This window comes from Arvicola amphibius, chromosome 1 (genome assembly GCF_903992535.2).
Source record: "Arvicola amphibius chromosome 1, mArvAmp1.2, whole genome shotgun sequence".
NCBI classification, from domain to species: Eukaryota; Metazoa; Chordata; class Mammalia; order Rodentia; family Cricetidae; genus Arvicola; species Arvicola amphibius.
The window spans coordinates 79651812-79674951 of record NC_052047.1 but is presented as its reverse complement, the minus strand read 5'-3'; the positions used below and the strand labels follow the sequence as shown (position 1 = coordinate 79674951).

The window sequence follows — 23140 nt, the reverse complement described above, 5'->3', positions numbered from 1 at the left end:
GCAGCTATAATCAAGTGTCTTCAAGTGGGTAGCTTAAAACATGGAGATATCTTATCTCATGCTTCTACATGCCTGTAATGCCATGTTTTCTGAAAGACAGCCTTGCTTATGTCTTCTAGCTGGTTCCTTGGCATCCCTTGGATTCTAAACTCATTCCTCCAGGTTTTCTTCTGCGATCACAATGGGGTTTCCTTTCTGTGTGTCTCTTTTCCTTAAACGAACAGTTAGATTGCATTTGGTGCCCCTCTTTACAAGGAGGGCATCATATTCCCCAACCATTTTGTATCTGTGGTGACCCTGTTTCCAAATACATTGTATTATGAGGTACTAGGTTGCTAGAATTCTTTCTTTAATTTGTTCTACAGCGAAGTGTTATTAAGGCTTGCTCAAAAAGAATTCTTCAGGCCGGGCGGTGGTGGCGCACGCCTTTAATCCTAGCACTCGGGAGGCAGAGGCAGGCGGATCTCTGTGAGTTCGAGACCAGCCTGGTCTACAAGAGCTAGTTCCAGGACAGGCTCCAAACCACAGAGAAACCCTGTCTCGAAAAATCAAAAAAAAAAAAAAAAGAATTCTTCAGTCAAATAAGTTTGAGACACACTGTTAAAGGAGCTTTTCCAGTAAAACCTGGGGTGGAGTAATGCCAGCCTGCTCTCAGTCCACTGAAAGAAGCCTGAGGCAGGTGCCCTCCCCTCTGGCTTTGCTTTTATCTGCTGTGTCACTTGAGACAACCACTCCTCTTCTTGAGTCTGAGTTTCCTTATTTCTAAGGAAAAACACTATGCTTTCCCCATTTATTTCTCGAGGGAGTAAATTAAATGAGGCCGGCTGAACAACATCCGCTACAGTGTCTGGCTTAGAAACAGGTAAACACTTAAGAGGAGGTACTTTTGTTATGCTAGTCAGATGCTTCTGAATTTCCTGGCAGTTTTTTAATTTAAATTTTTATTTTTAGAATATTTTCTATATGAATAATATTTATATAATTTCTACTTCTCCCCTTCCAATTTCTCTCATATTTTTTAACCCTCTCAACTTAACAATGTCTTCCTCTATATTATTATTGTTACTCCCCAGAAAACACACCAATACAAAAAAACCCATAAAATTCTATGGGGTTGCTTTAGTATGTTTGATGTTGCTTTTGTATATACCTATCTAGGTCTGAACACTTGGGATTGGATAACCTCTCAGAGGGCTTATCCCCGGAGAAAACGGATTCTCCCTCTCTCAGCAGCCATTGATTGGCTGTAACTCTTCATCTGGGGCGCAATCTCGTGAGATTTCCCCCATCCATGTTGGTATATCAACTGGTGTCATTCATTATACATGTCATACTTAATCAACCATAATGTTGAGATTTCATGACTGCAGATTCCCTGTCCTGTATAGAAGATACTATCTAGCAGTAGGCATCCTGGTCTTTTGGTTGTTATAATCTTTCTAGTCCTCTTCCACAATGTTCCCTGAGCTTTTAGTGTAGGGGTTGAGTTGTTGATGTATCAGTTGGGGCCAGGAACCCCATGGTCGGTCGTTCTCTGCATTTGACCAGTTGTGAATTTCTGGAATGATCTCACTCTGCTGCAAAAGAGAAGCATAGTTGATGAGGGTCAAGAACTACACTTACCTGTAGGTGTAAATATCAAGTGTACATTTAGAAACTACACTATTTTGACTTAGAAAAAAAAGGCAGCAATAGGTTCTCCTGGATCTAAGATCTCTCCAGCCAGGGGTAGTTGGCTAGGTTTACAGTACCAAGCCTGAGTTCCTCCTCTTAAACTGAACCTTAAATACAATTAGACAGTTGTTGGTTATCCCCAAAATCTAAGTGCCCCTGCTGTACCATGGGGAATATCTTGCTGGGCAAGTCATTGCTGTGGTTCATAGACTTTATAACTGGATGGGATTGTTGACTGGCTTTTCTCCTGGGCAGCTCGCATAGCAGCTTCTGATGCTATGAGAACTAGTCCTCACGGTGGAGCCTCCCAGGTCAGCTCCATCTCAAGTCTTCCATGTCTTGTGTCTGAAGTGTGTGCCATCTTCAGCAGTAGGAGTCTACCTTCAAGATCTTGGAGCCAACCAAGGGCAATGAAAATTAGCCTCTATATATTTTCTTTCCCCACTTGAGATCGGGGTCTCACTATGTAGCTCTGGCTGTCCTAGAACTCACCCTGTAGACCAGGCTGGCCTCAGACTCACAGAGATCATCTGCCTCTGCCTTCCGAGTGCTGGGATTAAAGGTGTGGGCCACTATGCTACTATTCATTTTTTTTTGAGAGTTTCCTTGACCATTCTGACCAGCAGTTTGAAAGGAAGTTTCCTATGCCTGCCTGACACTGGGGTTTCTGTTGCATAGTCTATGACTCTTGTGGCACAACTTCATTTCAAACACACACACACACACACACACACACACACACACTCCACATATGTACTTTTAAATAAACATATGAAACAGTGCTTTCCATAAGACTTTCCTGAAGATCCTCAGTGTGTTATTTGTTCTTCCTTCCTTCCCCTCCCTCTGCATTACCCCCTCCTCTTCTCTCCTCAGTTAAAGCCCCTCCCCCACTCCTCTTTTCCTGTACACAACACCTGTATCCTATTAAACCCATCTATAGTGTGCTTTGTCCCCCTTCCTCCCATGATCCCATTCTACTTTCCTGGCTTCTATGGTTACTTCAGATCACATTTTCACATCTAAAGATCTAGAGCTAGGATTCAAAACCAAGAGAGGACAGGTAGCACCTGTCTTTCTGGGACTGGGTTACTTTAGGATAACCTTTTCATTTCCATCCATTTACCTGCAAATTTCATGCTTTCATTTTTCTTTACACCTGGGCCTCTTAAGAGTGTAAGGACAGGGTAGGGGTTGAGCACTCACCTGGCTGGGCTGGTGCACATGGAAATGTGGGGATGGAGACAGCTCCCTGGGATTTTTATTAAGGACTTTTAAAACCTCCGGAATGATTCCTAAGCAGGGCAGTGTCAACCATTAAAGTTTTCTTGTTCATCTCTTATCATTTTCTTTTTATTTTTAGGAGAAGAATTTTACATATGATAATACAAATTTACATCCGGTAAATATTTGAATCAGTTGTACTACTTAATTTCCAGCATTAGGAAAACATGGGCTGTTCAGCGGTAGAGTTCCTTTTTCTGACTTGTCGCCCCACTGAGGGGAAAAGGATGTCATCACGTAGTCATCAGCAGAAGAGAAATTTCGAAAGAGACCTCCCTGAAAAAGGACAGCCCACAAGCACTTCAGCTCTCAGAGGAGAAGGAGCTCCTCGGTGAACGCGTCTGAAGAGTGGTCCGGCGCGTCTGTCTGTGAGGCATGGAACCCAAGCGGATCAGGGAGGGCTACCTGGTGAAGAAGGTAAGTAGCGAAGTACATGGGTGGATGGACCTAGAGAGTGGCTTGCCGAGGATTGGCGTTCGCTTGCTTCATACTGTGCCCGTCCCTTGCGGGGGATGTTCCATGTTGGATCAATTGAGCTGGAATGAGAGAGAAATGCATCATACAGCCGGCATGTTGGAGTGGGGCAGCCTTCACACGTCCCCTGACATTTTTTTGTCTTAAAAGTAAATTAACTTAGCTCAGGCTTCAGAACATTTGCCCCTCCAAGCCTGAGAATTCCAGACGGCAGGTGTGGAAGGTAAAAATCCAGAGGGCAAACTTTTTCATGATTTGAAACACTTTGCCTTTTGGTTAAAAAAAAAAAAAAGCCTCAAATTCTTCTGTAAGAGAAGTTACCCAGAGGACCGACTGCTTAGTTCTCATTTACACTGCAGGGTGGTGGAAGGGTTAGGGGTGGGCTGGATGGGGGTAGGTGCGATGAACTGACAGAAGAACATAGCTAAGTTCTTGGGCTTTTTCAGACTTACTGCAGGAAAGACCTTGTGTTTCGTTTCAAGGGTGTGAGCGTGGTTGGAGGTGGTGATGGTGGGTGTGGGCTGCAATTTCTTACAACCTGAGTGAATTTGTAGAATGGATCACCAACGTGATAGATGTATATCGCCTTAAAGAACACAAATGGAGGCGTGCGAATACTAAAGATTGGTTCGTGTCATGGGAAATTGAATCTTGTTAATGTTTCTTGTCTTTCTTCTGCTGCTGTGTGTGCTTTGAGTTGTGAACGTTTCTTGCACGGTGCATTCACACGCAGGGGCTGCAGGCATCCTGTGGGCAGTAAGCTAGGCATAGACACACTCACATGACACCAAGTGGGTTCAGCCGCTAGGAAATGTTGCTTATGACTAAATTCATGAGTAATTTTCTAGCCAAAGAAGCAGGCAATGTGACTCTTATTTTCCTTTAAAGTCAATTAAATTTATTAATTGGCTGGTTAATCAGTTTTTGAGATTAGGTCTTACTCTACACTCTTAATGTGTTTTTAAGGCTGACTTTGGACTGGTGGCAAGAATTCTGACTTGGTCTTCCAGATGTTGGAATTTCAGGAATGAACAACCGCACACACAACCGCACCCAGCTGCGGTTATTCACTAATTAAATTGAATTATTAATTAATTAAATTTATTTAATTACATTAAATAAATGTAACTTTACCTTAGAGTTGCATTTATTTCTCTTTCGTCTAAGGGCACTGAAGGGTACACGTTGTGATCTGGTTGCATTTTTACTTTGGGTTAGAAAGGAACTGTGAGGAGACTAATATGCCCAGGCATGGGGGTGTGACAGAGTCAAGAGAAACCCCCTCTCTTACTTTGGGCAGTGAGTTCTCTATTTAGCACCCTAGGGTTTTCCTGAAGCAAAGATAATCTCCATTAGTGTTCATAGTGTATCTGTGGTGGCAAGAGTTATGAGTTGGGGCTGGAGAATACATGGGCCTTCAGTGTATTCTCTTAGGCTAGCTGAACTTTGAAACGTCCTTTCTAAAATGAATATGTAAATAAAACCGGGTGTAGGTTATTGGTAACTGGCACCCATGCCGTCCCTCTCTGAGAACCGAAAGGAACTGTGGTTGATTGACCTCCTCCCTGATCACAGTGAGTAGTATCTCACTTGGTGTGTGTGTTTCTCGGAGTCTGTGTGTCTGCGCGGGTTCACATATTCCGTGGTGTATGCACAAAGGTCAGAGGACGACTTGCAGGAGTCAGTTCTGACCCCCCACACCCCATGAGGCTTCTGGGAGTAATACTCAGGCCGCTCTACTTGCTGGTAGGCACCTTCACCCGCTGAGTCACTTCACTGGCCAGGCCTTGTTTTAATATGAAGTAACAAAACTGACATTATAAAGTGCGCATGCTTAGACTTTAGAGTCACTATACCACAAAAATATCGATGATTCAATCCACAATAAGTGAGGCCATTTCCCTAGAAAGTGGGGGTGGTAGATTTAGGACTGTGACACACCTGGATTCAATAGTTTCTAATCAGTCACAGTAATTCTTCCAGATTTTTACCACTAAGTGTGAATCTAGGAAAGAATAGAAGAGAGCATAGAGAAACCTCACACTGATATTTCCCAAGTATGTCTCCCATAATTCTTGTGGAAATAGACACAAATATTACACTTAAGCTTGCATATATTCGGTCCAATATGCATCTTTCCATGCTGCTTTGCATTTCCTCAGGGACACTTAGACACTTCTTTGTAATATACAAAGATTTTTCTAAAAATTTGGCACTTTACTTTTGTTTGAAATTTCTTTCAGTGCTGGACTTCAAATCCAGGGCTTCATGTCTGGTTAGACAAAAGTCCTTTACCACTGAGCTATACCCCCGATCCTCTAATTTGACATTTTATAGAACTATTTCAGAAATAGTTTGTCAGTTGTAGATGTCAACCTAAAACTAGATTTCCTAATTAGGCTTCAAAATTCTTAACTTCTTTATAGTTTATGTTTCTTTCAGTTATAGAATATGTGGGTTAAAATCTATCAATCATCTATGTATGTATATGTATGTATGTATTGACCTATGTACTATACCATCATCTATCTATCTATCTATCTATCTATCTATCTATCTATCTATCATCTATCTATGTATTGACCTATGTACTGTACCATCTTCTTTCTATCTATCTATCTATCTATCTATCTATCTATCTATCTATCTATCTATCTATCACCTGTCTGTCTGTCTGTCTGTCTGCCTGCCTGCCAGCCTGCCTATCTATCTATCTATCTATCTATCTATCTATCTATCTATCTATCCATCTATCTATCATCTATCTATCTATCATCTATCTATCTCTCTACATATCTAGGAGCCCAGCCCACAGTAGGTACCACATAATTGAAGATGGACATCAGCAACTACAATTCTCTACAACTTGTGAGATGTGAGATGGCCCTAAAACAATCCCGAGGAAAGAACCGTGAGAATCGCCTTCTGTGGGGACTTTAGGAGTCATGTGTGTGGCTGCTCAGATGAAAGCATGCCAAATAATAATAATGGAAGTGATTGCCTCCTCTTTGCTTCTCTCTTCTATTCAGTTAAAGATTCCAGGGTAGGAATTAAACATGGCTTTCTCCTATGCCTTATGAAATTTTCGAGTTAGGATAGTTTGGATCGAAAACAATACAGTATTGGAAAATGCCGGTGTAGGAATTTTGTCAAGTCTTGGGGTTGATGGTATAAACTGTAACATGTCCCTTCTTTGCTTCCCCTCTTTCTTTCTTTTCTTTCCCCCCTTTTTCTAATCCTGTGCGTGCGCGCCAGCATGCGCCACGATGTGTGTATTGAGCTTGGTGGACAGCTTGCCGGGGTCGGTTTTCTCCTCCACCATGAGGTTCCTGAGATTAGACCCGAGTCACCAGGCTTGGCATCAAGTGCATTTCCTCCTGAGCCATCTCATGAGTGCATGTTTCTCTTTTTGCTCTGTTAGAGATAACTGGCCACATTTCACAATGCGTGTTTCCTCTTTTGCTTCCTGGCTGAGATCCTCAAATAGAGAGTATGGTTAAGAAGGGGAGAAGAGAATGTGACTGTCATTTTTCAACCCTTCCATTCTGAATTGCACTCCTTGCCTCTGAGTTTGTCATTTGTGGTTATTTTAAGTAGCATCTGTGGCCCTGTAGATACAGTTAGACCAAGCTGATCTTTCTTCAGTCCTAAAGCTCACAGAAAGCAGGTGACTTGCTCATTGTCAAACAACTGGAAGAGGATAATGTGGGGCTTGAACCCAGGCTTGCCCAATAGCAAAGCCCCCATCTCATGTCCCCATAGCGCTTTGAAAGGCACAGGTGTATTGCAAATAACACTGGGTTTAGCAATTCAGCTCTCTTTCTTTCTGATTAGGGGATTCATTTTTGAGAAATAAATAGTTTGATTATTCTTGATTACCTATGAATTGCATGTTCTTATAACCAAAGCTTTAAAACAAGAGAAAATTCCTTCATGTTAGGTCTCTCATTGCTAAAAGCTAGTTTCCACGAGAACAACCCATCAATCACTAGGTACTGAAGAACAGACTCAAGCAGTGGCTTAAGATCTGAATGTCTTGAGGGGTTGATAGCCCAAGAAATCAGGACAGGGTGCTGGGGGTGGGTTTCCAGAGACTTATAGTAGAAGGTGTATATTGTTGAGCCTGGTGTAAGGTATACATTGTTGAGCTCAGGGCAAGGTCTATATTGTTGAGACCAGTGTTAAGCTAGTGTTGGGAAGAAGGAGTTTGGTGTGGGTAACAGGGAGGTAAGAGAGGCTGACTGGGGCAGGGGTGTTAATCAAAGTACATTATATGTATGACATTATTAAAGAATAAGTAGCTAAGTAATTGAACCAGAAGAGGGCAAGTCTGGGCTAATGAGAGAACAGAACAGACTGGAATTTCATCCCAGAATTTGTTCCTGCAGCCACACTGTTTTCTGAGCAGCATGAAATGATCCCTAAAAGTTTGCCTTCCCTTCTGGCGGTAGTTAACTTGTGGGCTTATCACATTAGGGGCATCTCTAAGCATTTAGTGCATTCATTTACAGACCATTCCGAGGATAACCCTAGGGAAGGGTTATAGTTATCCATTCTTTGCAGATGAGGATGCTGAGGGACAGAGAGGCAGAAGATCTTGCTTAGGGTCCCCAAGATAAAACTTGGCACAGCTGATGAGGAACCATGCAGTAGAGCACCGGCATAACCCAGTGCTGTGTGTAACCACTGCAACCAGTTTCCATGTGATCCTCATGGGTTCAAACTGCAATGACCTTATTTTGCAAAGAATCTCTTTCTCTGATAGATGGAAGCCAAGACGCTCTCAGGCCAGAATCATTCACATAGTATTGTTTACAAAATTGGGCTCTGACCTGTCTGTATACATTGTGGCCATGTCTGAGGTCTGACCACAAGCTAACAGTGTGCTAACCTCTTTTGAGTGTATTATATCCTCTCATGTTCTAGCATCAGAACTAGGCTCTGATGCTCAGAAAAAATGAACAGTTTGCTGAAGGTCTCAGAAACTAGAGAGGACAAAGGTGAAATATGAGCACAGATCTAAAATTCAGGAAATCAGGGTATTAAGATCACTGCCTTTCTGTCCAGCTTATTTAATGTGTTTAAATTACAGTACAGGGAAAGTACAGTCTGATAGATTTATTCATATAAGAATATACCACTGGATAGGCTTGTTCACTTGCTTCCACAAAGTTTATATACATGTAGAACAAGTCTCCTAGAAGTTGTGCAAGTCACAATGTGGATGATATGATTTATAAAGCGACAGAAATGAAAGGCCGATTTAATATAACCTCACATAAAACAAAATGCCCCATAGGTATGAGGGAGTCGTATAATGATGCACAGTTCTTATGTAGTTTTGAATGATGCACAGTTCTTACGTAGTTTTGATCATCACAGAATTCTTTGAATTTGAGTCTCTGCATTGACATGTAAATTGAGAAGTTTGAAGGAAAGGGGAAGTTAGAAGAGGTTTTCATTTCAGGAAGTATCCGGGAGGGCTCTAAACACAACAGTTGCGTCCCTCAGCACCGAGCGTCCAGCCCTGGCTTCTGTCAGTGCAGCTGGACATGCTGAACGTGAGGTCACACTCCCTTCTGTTACATTCTGAAGTGTTTGAGAATGGAGACTCCATCGTGTTCAATTCTATACTCTCAGTATGCAGGTCATGTCAAAAACATAAGAAATGTCTCATCATTCCAGGACTGAATTTTTCTCATGGAAGAAATGCAATCAAAGTAGATTTACAAGAGACTTAAAATGGACTTAAAAATATAGGGTTAAAAGAGACTAGAGAATCTGGGTTCAGTCCGGCAATAACATTTAAAGTACTCAGAAAAGGGGAAGAAGGCTTAGCTAAGGCGGCCCTTATATGATCACGTAACACAAGTTAGTAGCAGTTACTATTACTTTTGCATTAAGAGGATCCGGGGTTGTCATAGTAACCTGGTATTAGAAGTCTTAAGGTTTAGCAGTGCTACCGGAAAAAAAAAATATGTAGACATCAGGGTAGAAAGGTATGTGAAACATGTAATTGAGTTTCTGATTTGTGCCTTGTATTTTATCAATATATCAATTAATATTCAATACTTTTCTTGTCAGAGAGCTGAGAAATTTAATGTTTTTCCTTTGATTAATGCAAATAAAAATGTTTTCTGAAACTTCTACCTATTGTAACTTCCAAGTAATCTAGAAACCGAGTATGGTATCTCTTCCTAGTACTCAAGAGGCTGAGACAGGAGTATTGCCACAGGTTCCAGGTTAGCCTGAGCAATGTAGGTGGAGGTGGAGAAAGGACAATGACAGGTTCAAGGTCACCCTCAGCTACACAGTGAGTTTGAGGCTAGCCTGAGCTATCTCAAGGAACAAAACTGAAACTAAAATCCAAAGCAACCACTACCAACAACAACAATAAATAATCCCCAAATTAAACTAAATACATTTGAGCAAAATACTTCTCTGTTTTGCCTTGGTCTAAAACTATTCAATTTCTCCACCAACTCTCCTGCAGAGATAGTGCCACCAGGGAATCCTTTTGTGAACCAGTCCCAGTTGATTTGTAGCTGTCCTGGTCCTTGAATGAGGCATTGGTCCCCAAGACACCCAAAAGGCATAGAATTTGCACAATTAGTCTATACTTAGGGAAAGCAGAGCCAAGTGATGCATTCGATGTGGCACACTGGGAAGAGAAACAGGCCAGTGTGTTTTCACGCAGTGACATGAGGTTTCAGTAGAAATAGGAAAGTATACACAATAAAGCTGACCCTGCCCTTCACTGTCCATCATTGTCGGGGCTCCAGGAGTCCTGGACGATGAGCTGGTAAGTTGTCAGAACTGAGCAAAATCTCTTCTAGGGTGGCAAGTTTGTCCTTGAGCTGGCACAAGAGCACCAGCCTTCCGTCTGCCCCCAATATATGATGTTTGAGGAAATCCTGATTGCCGGAGGTCCACTGATAGCCAGAGGGAGGGGGGGATCTGTGTAGAAAGTGTTCTGTATTCTTTCCTGCCACCTTAGTTACAAGTCCTCTCTGTTTTTAGATCTCAGTTTTGACTGATGTAGGGAACGGTATGCTTGAGTTGGTGTGAACGTTCCTGAAATATGCCTGGAGCAGAAACAAATGTGATACATGGAACATAAGTAGGACCAAAGTCCGAAAAGATAGTTCCAGGTGACCACACGTAATCACCATTTCTCCAGCCTCTCAGCTTTCCTTACTTTTAAAAGACTAGCACAATTTTAGTGACAGGACATCGCTAGGAAGTTTAGTCTGCCCTCAAAATTGCTAGCTTCCTGCTTCAGATGCGATGACCATCAGGTTCCACCATGCCCAACATGACTTTATTTTCATTCTGAGCACTCTGTCCTCCCCGCCCCCGAAAGACATTTCTGGACTGGCTGATGAATGTAACTGTAGGAACTAATTCCTGACCAAGCCTAAAATTAGCCCTTTAAATTTTCATGTTGTTTGCCTAGCAAAATGTGATTTAAAACTATTCTCTGCACATTTAGAAAAGGATATTTTAAGAACTTAATCATCTTTCAAATGTATAATAGGACCTAGGACTTAATGACAGAGCTTGTTTTCTTTTTTAAAGGTGGTTTTTAATATTTTGTCCTATTATTTTTTTCTACTTAATTATATTTCCTAAAATACTTAATGCAATCCATTTTAATGTAGTTTTCAAATCCAATTGTTCTTTTCTATGGTTAATCGCTGCAAATTGGACATGAAATTTAAAGTTATGTCCCCAGTATTCGAGACAAATTTTGTGATGGCCCATCATTTTATGTGTTTTTGAAGCAACCACATATTCATTCACTTCACAGTGTTCAGAAAGACTTCCATTTTTCCTATGAAGTTGAGTATTGTTCTTTCGAGGTCTGTGAAGAATTGTGTTGGTATTTTGATGGGCATTGCATTGAATCTGTAGATTGCTTTTGGTAGGACTGCCATTTTTACTATCTTTTTTTTTTTTTTTTTTTTTTTGGTTTTTCGAGACAGGGTTTCCCTGTAGTTTCTAGAGCCTGTCCTGGAACTAGCTCTTGTAGACCAGGCTGGCCTCGAACTCAGAGATCCGCCTGCCTCTGCCTCCCGAGTGCTGGGATTAAAGGCGTGCGCCACCACCGCCCGGCCATTTTTACTATCTTAATCCTACCTATCCAAGGCCTACCTATCCAAGAACATGGGAGATTTTTCCATTTTCTGATATTGCTTTCAATTTCTTTCTTCAAAGACTTAAAGTTCTTTTTTTTTTTTTTTTTGGTTTTTCGAGACAGGGTTTCTCTGTAGCTTTGGAGCCTGTCCTGGAACTAGCTCTTGTAGACCAGGCTGGTCTCGAACTCATAGAGATATGCCTGCATCTGTCTCCCAAGTGTTGGGAATAAAGGCATGAGCCACTGCCTCCTGGCTAAATAGATTTTTTTAAGTCTAGCAGAGTAATGGCATTTGAGTGGCATCCCTACCCATGAGTCATTCCACTTTGCCCTTACTCATTTCCTCTGCCATCACCTCCCCCATGCCCTCTCACACCCTCCTGCTGGTTCCCTCCCTTGCCAGCTGCTCACTCTTCTGCTTACCTTATACTCTCTTTATTTCCCAACGATCACGCAATCTCTTCCTCCCTCTCACGGTCTAGTCTCTAATTTCATCACACACATGCACACACACACACACACACACACACGCACACACACACACACACATATATGAACACACAGACAATACACGTACAGACGTATACACACATGGACATATACACACAGAGAGAAATATACACTAATACACAAAAACACATATAGACACACAGGCACACGCACATATGAACACACAGACAATACACATACAGACATATACACACATGGGCACATACACACAGAGAGAAATATGCACACATACACAAAAACACACATACAGACACACAGGCACACACAGACAGATAGACATATACACAGACACGTACATACACACATACACACATACATCTACACAGACAAAGACACAGAGAGAAATTCACACACATATAGGCATATACACACACACACAGACACAGACCCACAGGCACACACAAACAGATAGACATGCACAGACACACAGATACACACTACATTTGCAGAGACAGGGACAGAGAAACACACACACATATACATAGACACATATGTACATACACACAGACATATATAACTTGAAATCTAGGTGCCACGTGATATTTTTGGTGTCTAGCCTACTTCACTTGACACAATACTTTCCAGCTATATCCACTTTCTTGCAGATGTCACAATTTCATTTTTGGTTGCAATATGCTTTTGTTCCCCTGATGAATTTTGACGCTGATCACTTTTTTTGTAGGATTTTGGGTGTCTTCTTGAATGATATACCCATTTAATGCGGTTATCCTTTTAAAACATTGGACTTCTTTTACTTAATAGTTTTGAAGATATATGGATTGTAAATTAAAATAATTGAAGTTGTAAACCAGGAAAGAATTTAATTAAAATTGTTTCATGTATTGTCAAATAGTTTTTATTTTTGGAAAAGGCTAATCATTGTTAGCCTGGCCTGTGTTACTTCTGGGGCGGAAAATGATTGTGCGTTTCAGCAGAAAAAAATTATTTTAGGACTAGAAAGGAAGCGTCCAAACAGGCAAAATGACAGTCCTATACGCATTTATCTTCTTTGCATAAGTAGTTTCCCTGTTGACAACTGGACCCTTTTATGGGGGCCGTTGTGTTTCAAGATGCACAGCAGGATCTTCTGGGAAATGGTTGATAATTCTATCTGTGTAGTTACAACAGAGTGCTCCTGTGAGTCAAAGGGTAGAGGCCGAGAAGTTACCCCTTCACAGAGGCCAGAAAGGGCTTCCTTGATCTAGCACAATGGTGAATTTAAAAACATAATTATACTAACCCTTTGGCCATTTCATACAGTATGTATTCATTATATTTCCCCCTACTCCTCCCCTTTATGCCTACCAAATCTATATCTACATTCTTCCCTGTTCTTTAGAGCCTTCTGTCCTTTTCTTTCTTTCTTTTTTGTTACCCGTTAACTCTAATTTGTGCTACCCAGTTCTTCCCAGGTGTGGAGCCATCCACCAGAGTGTGGTTCTCTCACCAGGGCCCACACCTTTAATGAAAGCTGATTATCCCTTCCAGAGAAGTCACAGAGTGTCTCTAGCTCCTCAGTCAGAGGCAGAGGCTTGTGAACTCTTCCCTCTGTGTTAGAATGGCGACTGGCTTGATGGCTTGAGGTTTTTCTGCCTGCAACCACCACTGTTGAGTTCCTGAATTTAGGGTCCCTGTAATGTTCAGAGGGCAGTGTTTGCCTCTGGTCCTCTCTGATCTCAGGTTCTTGTCATCTCTCCACCCTCTTTTCTACTGTGGTCCCCAAGCCTTGTGGGAAGGGTGTGACACAGATGTTCCATTTGTGGCTGAGCACCCACTGACAAGTGTTCTCTGCACTTTAACCAGCTCTGTCTTTCTTATTAACCACTGTCCACTGCACAAAAAGCTCTCTGCTAAGGTCTGGGAGACTCACTGATCTACAGGAAGAGAGATACACATTTAGAGGCAGTTTGATATTTGGCAGAACAACATAGTAGGTTTAATCGTGGAGCCTACAAGTTCCCCCACCATGGGTTCTTGGTCATATTTCCAGTACCAGTTGTGCCTTCACTTTTACAGAGTGTGCCTTAAGCCCAACCAGTATTGGCTTTTTTCTTCCTTCTACCACATGCTTGAATTGTGGTCTGTAGGCTGGGCAGCAAGAGCCTTTATTTGGCTGAACCACTTCACAAACCTTACTGTTAAGGATTTATCTGCCTGTCTTGTGGAGAGGGGAAGAAAAGCAGTCATAAATATCTTTGCTGAAAAGGTTTTTATTTTTATTTTTGAGCTAATTACTCCCCACAAGTTGTCCTCTGACCCCCACACATATAATGTGATACTTCAAATGCACACACACACACACACACACACACACACACACACGTGCACACACACAAATTTAAAAATAAAATAGAAAAGTTTGTTGACAGTTCCTACAAATAGCTACAGGGTTAGAGTGTGGTTTTTAGGTTAAGAACAGAAAAAGGTAAAAGTTCTAGGTGACAATGCAGACCATGAGAAGGACCAACCATGTTTCTCAGTAAAGAGTATTAGGTGCCAGTATTTGGCAACTTAGAAAACAGTCTTCCTTGTCATTATTTTAATGAATGTGAGCTATGTGCTCAGTAACATGAACCAAAGAAAGGACCTGCTAATGCCAATGTCTGACACGGAAAGATAACCACACTGTGGCGTTTTAATAAAGGCGCTGGTTAGATTTTAACTTGACACAAACCTAGACATATCTGGGGAGATGAGATCTCAGCTGAGGAGCTGCCTACATCAGACTGGCCTCTGGGTCATTCATATGGAAGGGCTCAGTCTAGAACAGGAGAACATAGGAAAGGTAGCAGAACATGCCCGGGACAGCCAGCCAATAGGCGGCATTCCTCTGTGGTCTCTGCTTCAATTCCTGTCTCCAGGCTCCAGCCTTGAGCCCCTGTCCGGACTTTTCTCCGTGATGGATTGTAAACTGTAAGTAGAAAGAAACCCTTTCATCAGCAGATTGCTTTGGGGCAGTGTTTTTTTATCACAGTAGCAGAAAGTGAACCCAGACTGGATTTAAACGGAAGCGTACAACGAAGTTTCAGGATGCAAAGGACAATCAGTGAGAAAAGTGGGAGGTGACCTTCAAATCAAGGCCACAAAGCATGGTTTGGAAAGTCTTTCTCATGAGGCCCATGAGCTAAGCCTTGAGGATGGAGATGGGAGGGAGAACTTGAAAAGGGCATGTAGAGAACATGCCCAGCTCAAGCAAGCAGCAACAGGTAGGAAATACAGTGGTGTCCCAAGGAGTCATTGCCTTGAGAAGATTGATGTTGAGTCAACAGAGGTCATCACAAAACACGTTTAAAGTGAACTTCAAGAAGGTAGGGATCTGTTCTGTTAAGTGGAAAAATACAGGGACAAATCATCGCGGCTACCCAGCTTCTCAGCTCTTTCTCGTCATTACAGGGAAGCGTCTTTAGCTCCTGGAAGCCCATGTGGGTTGTGCTCTTAGAAGATGGAATTGAGTTTTATAAGAAGAAAAGCGACAACAGCCCCAAGGGGATGATCCCTCTGAAAGGAAGCACTCTCACTAGCCCCTGCCAGGACTTCGGCAAAAGGATGGTGAGTGCAAATCCCTAGCCACGGTGACACTTGAGTCACCTGCTGACCTTGGATGGCCTTTTCAAATTTTGCCTCCTGGCCCCTCTCCTCCCTTCACCATCCTTAAGGCTCCGCGTATGGGCCTACCTGAGCCACCCGCTGACTTGGAAGCCTATGTGCGTTTCAGCAGTGCCTTCTGAACAAGTGTCTCCTCTTGTGGACATCCACATCTTAGCCCGGCACTGGACTCTCGCTTAGTCAGACAACTTGTTTGTATCAACTGCTATGTTTCACGAGAAGCCTCGAAAGGGGTCATTTCTAATGGGGATATATTTTGATTTTCAGTTTGTCTTTAAGATCACTACAACCAAGCAGCAGGACCACTTCTTCCAGGCAGCCTACCTGGAGGAGAGAGATGCTTGGGTTCGGGATATAAAGAAAGCCATTAAGTGCATCGAAGGAGGCCAGAAGTTTGCAAGAAAATCCACAAGGAGGTCCATTCGTCTGCCAGAAACCATTGACTTGGGGTAATTTTCTCTGAGTTTGCCATTCTCCACCCTTTGAGTTTCCTTTCCTCTTTGATCTGGAAAAAAAAAATCCTGCTTCAAAGCTTCCTTGGGCCATCTTTGATGACAGCCTCTCCAAGGCCTAGGAGCTGAGGAGAAAGGTGTGTGGTGTAGGGGGAGGGGAGAAGAGAGAGAAGAGAGATAGAGGTAAGAAAGAGAGAGGACAAAAATGTGTGAGAAAAAACTGAGGGGAGAATAGAGAGAGAAGAAAGAGGAGAGGGAAGGGTTAAGAGGAAGAGGAGAGAGAGGATGAAGAAAAGAGAGAGAGGACAACAGAGTGGTTGCTTTATCTATGAAGTTGCCTTCTGAGGTTAGTATGGAAAGAACATTTCAGGATGTATAGGTAGAAAGGGAAGAACAAGGGCCATATGTCCAAGCAGACAGACTTTCAAGTTTAGATTCATGCTTTCCCACCCAGTCAGGAAGGGCCAGCCAGGGTGAACACTCATCCTGGATGGAAGCCATTGGTCTACAGACTTGATGAGTGGCCACTGAGATGGCTACTGATTACTGGGAAGTGCAGGTGTCATTTGCAGTATAAAGGTGACCAGGGAACAACAGGTTGCTCCAGGCCCTGATTGGGGCTGGCAACGGGGAGTCTTTCTAGAGTTCTTTACATCTGCTCTAATCATAAGTGTTTCTTTCTCCAGGGCTATCATTCTTGGTTGATTTGTTTTCTGTTTTAAGCAAGAGACTCATTAGAAGGAATATCATGCTGGCTGCTTAATATGTCTGACAAGAATTCAGTTCACAAAGAGTGAGGTTGAAAGCAGTCTCTGGGACGGGATGAGAAACTTGCTTTCTGTACAACTAATGTAAGAGTTGGCAGGCCACGGGGATAGAATCATGTTAAGCTTCTTGAGAACTAGAACGTCTCTCACTAGATCAGACCCCAAGAGGAGAAATCCGGTCTAGTCATAGCTGCTGGCTTCAGACTTCATGTGACCACATTCCTGAACAGCGTTGTCAGAACTGAGTGGGGATGATGTTCAAACTACAAAGACACACAGAGACTTAGAATTACTCTGATGAGACTATTTTTAGTTTATTATTCCAGGGACAAAAAGTAACAGCTCACTATTTTACAATTTCAGAACAAAAAGGAAGCTTAGAAAACAAATCTCTTTCTTGAAGGCCATGGTCTATAAAAAGTGGCCTCCTGAAAACCTTGTAAAAACTGGGAGACTGTGTCATCTTTGCACTGCTTTAACAAATATCTACAAGAATTGATTTAGAAAAGGGAGATTCATTGTGGCTCAAAGTGCTTGGTTTGACAGATTTCTTCTAGTCCCACGTGGTGGTTGGGGGCAACCCGCCAAAGCATTTATGTATGACATAGCGTGTCAGTTACGATGTGATTGGGATGTGAAAGAAGGAACTCGTATTCTCAAAACTACTTCAAGGGCACGCCTACAATAACTTGAAAAACTCTACCACTCACTGACCCGTGTGTGTGTGTGTGTGTGTGTGTGTGTGTGTGTGTGCATGTGTATGTGAATTCATGTGCATATGTGTGCAGGTGCTGGAGGCTGATTTCAGATATCTTTTTCAATTGCCCTCCACCTTACTCTCTGAGAGAAGGTTCCTCACTGAACTTGGAGCTCACTGACCTGGTTAGATTAGCTGACCAGTCTTCTGTAAAGATCCTCCTGTCTCCACCCCGACAGTGCTGGGATTGGAAGCTACTGTGTCCTGCTTTTCCTGTTGGTGCTGGGGATCTGAACTCCGATCTTCAGGTTTCTCTGGCAAGCACTTTACTAAAAGTGCCACCTGCTCCCTGGCCACATTTCTTGAAGCTTCAACCGCCTCTGAATAGTACCAAGCTGGGTCATAAGACTTTAAGGCAGTGGTATCTGCAGGACATGCCAGATTGCAGGGGCTTTAAAGATCTTTGTTCCTGTAAAATCGACACCTGGGAACTCTTAACCTTTGGCACATAGCGGAGTAACTCTCCATTTTAAGAACAGGATTACATCAACAAAGAGAGTATTGAACTGAAGAGATATTAGGTGCATCTGCTAAATGCTTTATGCTGGAGGTCTCCCTGAGGCGGTTCTCCCTTCCAAATGCTCCTTGCTCACCTCTGCTTTTGTCTCTGTGCAGGGCGTTGTATCTGTCTATGAAAGACACCGACAAAGGCATAAAGGAACAGAATCTGGAGAAGGACAAGAAGGTTTTTAATCACTGCTTCACAGGTAAAATGACGTGCGCTCCCAAAGTGGGCAACGGAGGAAGGAGTGGAGTGTTCTCCCGTAGCTATCTGTGTGCGTTGGGGTGTGGTGCATTGTAGATGCGCAGGATTGCAGAATGAAGACCGATGAACAAGAGATCCGAATTCTGCCAGATGTGGAGACAGAAACCAGGGTAGAAGAAGCCTTTGTTTTTGTTCAAGTTAAGATGTCAGAAGCCACAGCTTTATCAATCAAGCATCCCTTTTCTTTAATATTTGGCATTAAGTTGAAAAAGTATAAGGGCTAGGAACAGCTTACTATGCTGCAGTCCACACTATGGTAGTGAGAATTAAAATATGTAAGTATAAAACCAAAGTAATACTGTTGGGAGTGTCAGACACGGTGCAGAGCAAGGTCGTAGGTGTCACCAGGTTAGGCAGTGTGCTATAGTGGGGAAAGTGCACTCGCAAGAAACACACTCGCCTGGTTCCAGCTCTGGATCAGCAGTTTACTAGGCACAAAGCCAACAACTGTCTCTGCGCTTTACCGTCTACCTGGTGGGAAATCTCAGTGCACCTCTCTCGTTGTTGTATAGTGGACTAGTCCCTGACACACACCAGGCGCTCTGAGCGGTGAGCTTTCAAATAGTTAGCATGATGAAAACGACGATATCTGTGCAGCAGCGCCATAAGTTTGGGGAAAGAGAAAGAACTGAGAGAGTTGCTGAGGTTGTTAGGAGGGGGTGCCTTGGTTCGACCTCAGAGTAGAGGGGTTTTGTGGGGGAGGCTTCCAATGATGAGTTAGGCGTGGGAATGTGCAGAATATGCATCTGGGAAACTGAGGCAAGGGCCTGGAAGAGCGGATGGCTCATGATAGGCAGCAAAATGCGATGCTAGTTTGCGAGTAAGTGTGCCAGACACTCCGAATGTTTGCAAGAGATACCATAGGGATACAACTTGGAGGAATTATAGAAGTGCAAGCATCTGAGAAGGTGTTCCGTCTACAGACAATCCATCAAAATGGCTTAGGTCAGAGTTAGGAAGAGGAGGAGGAAAGGAAGTGATTCTCACCGAGGGGGTAGTATCTCACAGGAGCGTGCTTCCGAGAATGCGGGCAGTAGCCTTTAGCATCAAGTCAGGACCAAGCTTCTCCATCAAGATACAAGGGAAACAATAAACGCAAGGCAGGACTCTAAGGATATGGGGCTGGGGTTCCTATGAGACAGCCTCAGGCCAAATGAATAAGAAAGGGTTCCTAGGGCACCTCAGCCACCAGATCTATCCCAGACTCACCTTCTCCTGAATGCATCGCTGAGTTCCAGTGCATTCACTAACACTCAAGTCCTTCCTGTGCACCATCATAATGGGTTCTAGAACCCTCCACGAGTGCAGTCCTCACAAGAGTCAGGTGGTGTCAGCTGAGAGGCGGAAACTAGGAAGCTGTCATGCCCACATACAATGGAGTACCTTGACTATCACACGAGTATCACCCGACTTCAGCACAGACTCAAGTGTGAGAACATACGAAATGAAGGTCCAGCAACTGGACATGCATCTGAAGCCGCAGGTTACTGAAACCCCAGTGGGGTTCGTTCCCGCTGTCTCTTGTAGAGCTGTGAGGGCTGAAAGTGGAAATGCTTGTCTTCACAGAGAGGAAAAAGTGGGGGGAAAAACTTCATGTGTGAAACTCATGGAGGGCTCGGTCTCTGAAAGGGACACATGGCTCTTTCAGGTGTCCCGCACCCAATACACCAGAGTCCCAGGACTAGAAGGCTACTAAGTTGGTGGTCACAGCTGGACTTGAAAAGAACAACCTTTATAAATACAGAGCTTCACTTGTAGCTTGCTAGTAACCCAACTGATAGGTTCTCTTCATTCCATTCCCTGTTATTTTCTCTTGAGGTAAAAGTTGAATAAAATGGCTGCTCAAGGTCTATGCCAGATTCTTTAACATGTATGGCAATAAACACAAGTAGTGTGATCAAATTTTAATTTAGGACACATATTTTATTATGTTATTTGATAATTAAAAATTTGAAGTGTCTCTTTGTTGACAGATTCCCCTTCCTTCCTTCCTTCCTTCCTTCCTTCCTTCCTTCCTTCCTTCCTTCCTTCCTTCCTTCCTCCCTCCCTCCCTTCCTCCCTCCCTCCCTCCCTCCCTCCCTCCCTCCCTCCCTCCCTCCGTCTCGTCCTCCCTTCCTTCCTGATTTCTCTGTGTAGCACCCCTGCTATCCTAGAACTCACTTTGAGACCAGGCTGGCCTCAAACTCACAGAGTTCTGTGTATCTCTGCCTCCCGAGTGCTGGGATTAAAGGCTTGCACCACCACGCCCGGGGTTGACGGATTTCTTAAAGTGCCACCAGTCTTTCCTCACTGCCCCCTATCTTCCTTCTACTCCTGCTTCCTCTTGTCCTCTTCTCACAAGCTCCATCTCTGCTCTCAGGGGCTGCAGTGTGCTTGCAAGTTTGTCCACATTGCTGCATCCTTGCCTATGCCGGACCCTTGGGTCTATCTCCTACGCTTGCAAACCTCATATTTCAGTTCTCGGCCCAGTTACTTTCTCTATAAATCCTTTTCTGTTTGGATCCAGTCATTCATTGTACCGCAGTACTGACTTACAGCAGAATTCTCTAACGTTCATGCTTGCATCTTCACTAGGGAACCTACCCACTGCCTATCTACTGTTTTGTACAAGCCCAATAAATGTGTAACTTAGTAAAAAATGATTTTTTAAAAATGTGTTTCTTTTAAAAGTAGGATGTGTGTGTTTGTGCGTATATGTGTGTGTGTGTACATGTGTGTGTATGTACTTTAACTTTTATACAATTCCTTTTGTTTCCAAGTATTTGTCTCATTAATTTTCTCTTTCCTTCTCGGAGTAGCAGGGAAGTTGAGACGAGAGGGACACCTGTGAGCACTGGAGCCAGTGTGTGCTTGGCAGTCAGTGGCTTGTGGCTTGAGAAAGAGTTAACTTCCCCTCTGATGTCCTCATCCAGGTAGCGAGGTCATTGACTGGCTAGTTTCTAACAAGTTGGTCCGGAATCGCCAGGAAGGCCTCATGATCTCCTCATCACTTCTCAGTGAAGGGTACCTGCAGCCTGCCGGGGATTTGTCTAAAAATGCAGCGGACGGAATAGCAGAAAACCCCTTCCTGGACAACCCGGATGCTTTCTACTACTTTGTAAGCATGAAAAACTGCCTGCTATATCAGGTTTTTCTGATATAGGATCAGGGTAGATTTTCTATGAATATCAGCTTAGCACCACGTATGCAAACAGAATATTTGGTCCTAAGCAGAACTGATGGGTGAGAAGGCTACAGAAGAAGCCAACCAGAGTCAAAAAGTTAATAACAAGCTGCTGGGATGGCTCACTGGATGCAGGTGCTTGCCCCGAGTTCAATCCCCAGAACCTACATGGTAGAAGGGAGAACCAGCTCTAACTCCTGCAAGTTGTCCTTTGACCTCCATACCCACTCGAAAGCAGGCACATGCTCACACATAGTCAAACTCACACCAACACACACACACACACACACACACACACACACACAAATAAATAAATATTTTAAAGACAAATACTACAAGCTACGGAAGCACAGGTCTGTAAAGCTTCTATTACACTGGCACTTTCTAGACCTAGCAGCTGCTCCCTCAATGCTGCCTTCTCCAAGTGACCGGTTGGAAGGAAGCGTTTGTTTGCTTGAGTAGTTTTTCTCTGAACTCACTTTTGAAATCTTGTGCCCTTTATTCTGATTTAAGCAATCATTGCTTTAGGAAGGTGTGTGGGCCTCTGCATAGCATATGTTGTCCTTGACAAAGGGAGCACAACAGTGGAAAGGTAGCAGTGCTGGTCTTGGTACAATGTCCTTCTCACGGGGCCGCCCATGAAATCACAGATGTGATGAGCTGTCTGTCTGTGTATACACTCAAATAGGCACCGTGCTTCTGCATGCACTTCCCCCATGACCGTGCATGCCTCCTATGTCATGCCTACCGAGATTGCTAAACCTCATCTTATGTAACAAGAGTCTAACTTGCCGTCACATGGTCATGTCAGCAACTGTGGATTTCTAGGGGGATTTTTGACAGTTTTGTTTCTATTTTGGATCAGAATGTAGAAGTTCGGAAAGCTATGTGAAGAGCCACCCCGCTTACACAAGTGAAGTGGACATCCCAGTGTTTCATTTCACTTTTGTGGGAGGTCCACAATCAGTACTTTCCATGCTTCAGACCCTCGGTCTATCTTTCTATTGCCATTTATTAAGGCTACAAAGATTAAGGGTGCTAAATTAGCTCCCCACAGCCGCTACTCCTCTGTGCGGTTTGACACTCTCTTTTAGCTCAGAAAATCTCCAAGTAGCCTAACTGCAGGGGCCAAGGTGATGCACACACCCTTGGTTCTCCCAGGGCCAGAGATGGGGCTGAGTGACGAGTCACAGTGGAGAGCGTTACAGCAGGTGTTGACAGTGTGATTTCAAACACGTGGCTTGAAGTCCCATGAGAAGTGAGAACTATGTCTGGCAGAAGAAGACTGAGATAGACTTAGGACATAGCCTGGAGAATGCTAGAAAATCAAAGGCTATTGACCAGATCATCCTGGGTTAGAGACACAAAAGGACCAGGATCCAGGGGCAAGAAAATGGGGGATACTTAGATAGCAAACCCAGAGTAACCTTGAAGTAACCTTCGTGTCATGGCACACACAACAGCATGGAGGGAAAGAGTCTGGCAGGAGGGGGTGCAGACATCGGTATGGCATTATTGTTGAGACCGGTAAGAACCTGCTGTGTGGTTTC

General features: G+C 43.4%; 1 protein-coding gene across 2 annotated transcripts in view; it reads left to right on the top strand.

Annotated features, from left to right (window-relative positions):
- Positions 1 to 3253: 3253 nt before the first annotated feature.
- Positions 3254 to 23140, top strand: part of Plek (pleckstrin) — a 41869-nt gene continuing 21982 nt past the window's right edge. For both annotated transcript variants that reach the window (XM_038334322.1, XM_038334328.1), the window contains exons 1-5: positions 3254 to 3375; positions 15473 to 15628; positions 15953 to 16134; positions 18277 to 18368; positions 21340 to 21524. In XM_038334322.1, the coding sequence (XP_038190250.1) occupies positions 3334 to 3375; positions 15473 to 15628; positions 15953 to 16134; positions 18277 to 18368; positions 21340 to 21524 (657 nt within the window). In that variant the 5' untranslated portion in view covers positions 3254 to 3333. The remainder of the gene's footprint in view (positions 3376 to 15472; positions 15629 to 15952; positions 16135 to 18276; positions 18369 to 21339; positions 21525 to 23140) is intronic.